Source organism: Meleagris gallopavo, chromosome Z (genome assembly GCF_000146605.3).
Source record: "Meleagris gallopavo isolate NT-WF06-2002-E0010 breed Aviagen turkey brand Nicholas breeding stock chromosome Z, Turkey_5.1, whole genome shotgun sequence".
Taxonomy (NCBI): Eukaryota; Metazoa; Chordata; class Aves; order Galliformes; family Phasianidae; genus Meleagris; species Meleagris gallopavo.
Genome location: NC_015041.2, coordinates 18,331,809 through 18,334,496, shown reverse-complemented (window position 1 = coordinate 18,334,496; position 2,688 = coordinate 18,331,809). Strand labels below are relative to the sequence as shown.

Genomic DNA, 2,688 nt, shown 5'->3' with positions numbered 1-2,688 from the left:
AGCTATTTGACTTTGGAAAGTTTCCTCTTGTTTAATCTCAAATTTAATGATTACCTAGATATCTCTAGGTGTATTGGAGCTAGAGATCACAGGAAATAGCAAAGTACTATATATATTCACTGGGCAGAAACTAAGCAGAGATTTTTTCACTTCATTCATCATTTATAACTTGCTTCAGAGATTCTACAAAGGAACGTGCCTGCACTGTCCACGTTGATATTCAGAAGAAAAGATTCAGCATGCAAGACACTGACTCTGTCATTGACTTTGCAACCCATTATCACAAGCTGCAATGACTTTTGGCCTTAGCAGAAAATAAGAAATGGCAGCTTAGATCTGAGTAGTTGGGTGCAACTTCTTCACAAACTGCAGGCGTATTTTATTCAATTTCATCACATCTGTCAACAACTTTGTCCTCTCATCACTCTTCAAATCATTCAGTGAAGCTAAATGTCCCTCTACAGCAGGAGCTGCTGCCATGACTCAAATTGTGTCAGAGTTCAAGGGTCAGAAAAGGAATGAATGCTATTAATCTGAAAAAAAAGCCTCTTCCAGAACAGAAGAGGCAAAACTTGGTTCCTTCTGTGGTGTTCAGCCCTGGAGGCTTGGTAGCCCTGAAAGAGCTGTTCAGCTTCAGGAACTGAAGCTGAAAAACCACCAGGTCTTCCATCTAAACAATGCCAAAGTGTCACCTACTGATCTTTTCTATAGCCCTTTCTATCAGGGCAGAGCCGCAGGAATTGTATTGGCTCATTATTTTTAATTTTAGTTGAAAATCGGACTCCGACTTATATAAAAGAAAGGATCCTATCTATAAACACTTGGCTTCACGGCTGCTGCCACCACCAAAACTTTGTTTTTTATGCTATCAGATTGGTCTACATGGCACCAGGCTTGCAGGCATCAGCTGGGTTTCACCTTTCTCAAAGGAGGAAGAAGGTCCTTGGGGAAAAGCTAGCAGGACTCATTGGCAGGGCTTTAAACTAGGTTCAAAAGGGGGAAGGGCCTGATAGCAAGCCTGCCCATGATAAAATGTGAGGAAAGTTAATGAGATTAGAGAGACAGGTTGCTAGCAGGGGCTGTCAACTTCTTGTCCTGATGTCTTCTAGCAATACAGCATACTTGAAATCTTATGACAATGAGCCAGGGACCACTGAGGCAACAGGAGAAAGCAGCAGGGAAACTCAAGGACAACATTTCAAAGGTAACACTTCAAAGCTGAAATGCCTCTACATCAATTTGTTTGTGAAACAAACAGGAGGAGCTGAAAGCCACCGTGCTACTGGAAAATCATGATGCAGTTGCTGTCACTGAAACCTGGAGGGATTCCCACAACTAGAGTGTGGCTATCAACTACTAAACCTGTTCAGAAGGAACAGATGAGGTAGGAGGGGAGGGGTGTTGTACTGTACATCAAGGAAGGAATAGAGTGTGAAGAGTTGTCTTCAGTTGACTGCAGTGATAATACAGTGGTGGAATTGACACTTCTGAGAGATAACAGGACAGAAAAAAAATAAAATCAGGATGCTAGTTTTTAAGAAAGACAAATTCCAGATCATCAGGGAATTAGTCAATTAAACATATCGGAAATCTGTCATCAAAGACAAGGGAGCAGTAGGTCTTTAAGGAAGCTTTCCTTGGTGCACAAGAGCTCTCCATCTCCAAGGCATAGAAAGTGAGGAATAGAAGGCAAGAAACTGGCATGGGTGTACCAGGACTTGCTGGTCAAACTGGGAAGCAAGAAGAAAATGCACAGGCAGTGGAAGCAGGGACAGGGACAGTGGGAGGGGTGTAAGGATGCTTATAGGCTGTGTAGGAATGGGATCAGAAAGGTACAACTGAAAATGGACTTGGCAAGGGGTGCAAAGAAAAAGAAAGATTTTTATAAGAGCATCAGCTGGAAAAGGAAATTCCAGGAGGGCATACTTTCCCTAGTGAAAAATACAAGCAGGCTGGTAACCACAAATGAAGAGAAGGCTGAGGTACTCAACAGTTTTTTTTGCCTCAAGTTTCAGTGGCAACTGCTCTTCACACAGCTCTCAAGCAGGATTGGAAGATGGAGCCTGAGGAAGCAATGCTCCTCACATTGTACGCAAAGATCAGCTTTGTAACCACCTGAGGAACTTGAACATCCATAGGCCTATGGGTCCCAATAAGATGCATCCCAGAGTCCTGAGGGAATTCACTGATGTAGTTGCCGACCACCCTCAACGACATTTGAAAAGTCATGGCAGTCAGGTGAAATCCCTGGTGGAAAAGAGGTAATGACACCCATTTTTAAGAAGAGTAGGAAGGACAACCCAGGGAATTACTAACCTTTGAACCTCCGTTCTGTGCTGGGGAAGATCATGGAGCAGATCCTCCCAGAAGCCATACTAAGGCACATGAAAGAGAAAGAGATGACACAACCAAGATATCTTCACCAAGGGCAGGTGTCTTGCCTGACCAACCTAGAGAACTATGATAGTAACTGCATCAATGAACAAGGGAAGAGCCACCGATGTTATCTGTCTGGAATTCAGTAAGTGACACAGTCCCCCATAATATCCTTCTCTCTACAATGGAAGTACATGGATTTGATGAGTGGACAGTTTAATCATTACAAGATCATACCCAGAGAGTGATTGTCAATAAATCAGTGTTCCAATAGGTATCAGTGATGAGTAGTATCTCTCAGTAATCCCTCAG

General features: G+C 43.0%; 1 protein-coding gene across 1 annotated transcript in view; it reads right to left on the bottom strand.

Annotated features, from left to right (window-relative positions):
• IPO11 (importin 11) overlaps nucleotides 1–2,229 on the bottom strand; it is a 137,996-nt gene extending 135,767 nt beyond the window's left edge. Inside the window, exon 1 of the mRNA XM_010725468.1 lies at nucleotides 2,086–2,229. Within this exon, the coding sequence (XP_010723770.1) occupies nucleotides 2,086–2,229 (144 nt within the window). The remainder of the gene's footprint in view (nucleotides 1–2,085) is intronic.
• Between the last annotated feature and the right edge of the window lie 459 nt (nucleotides 2,230–2,688).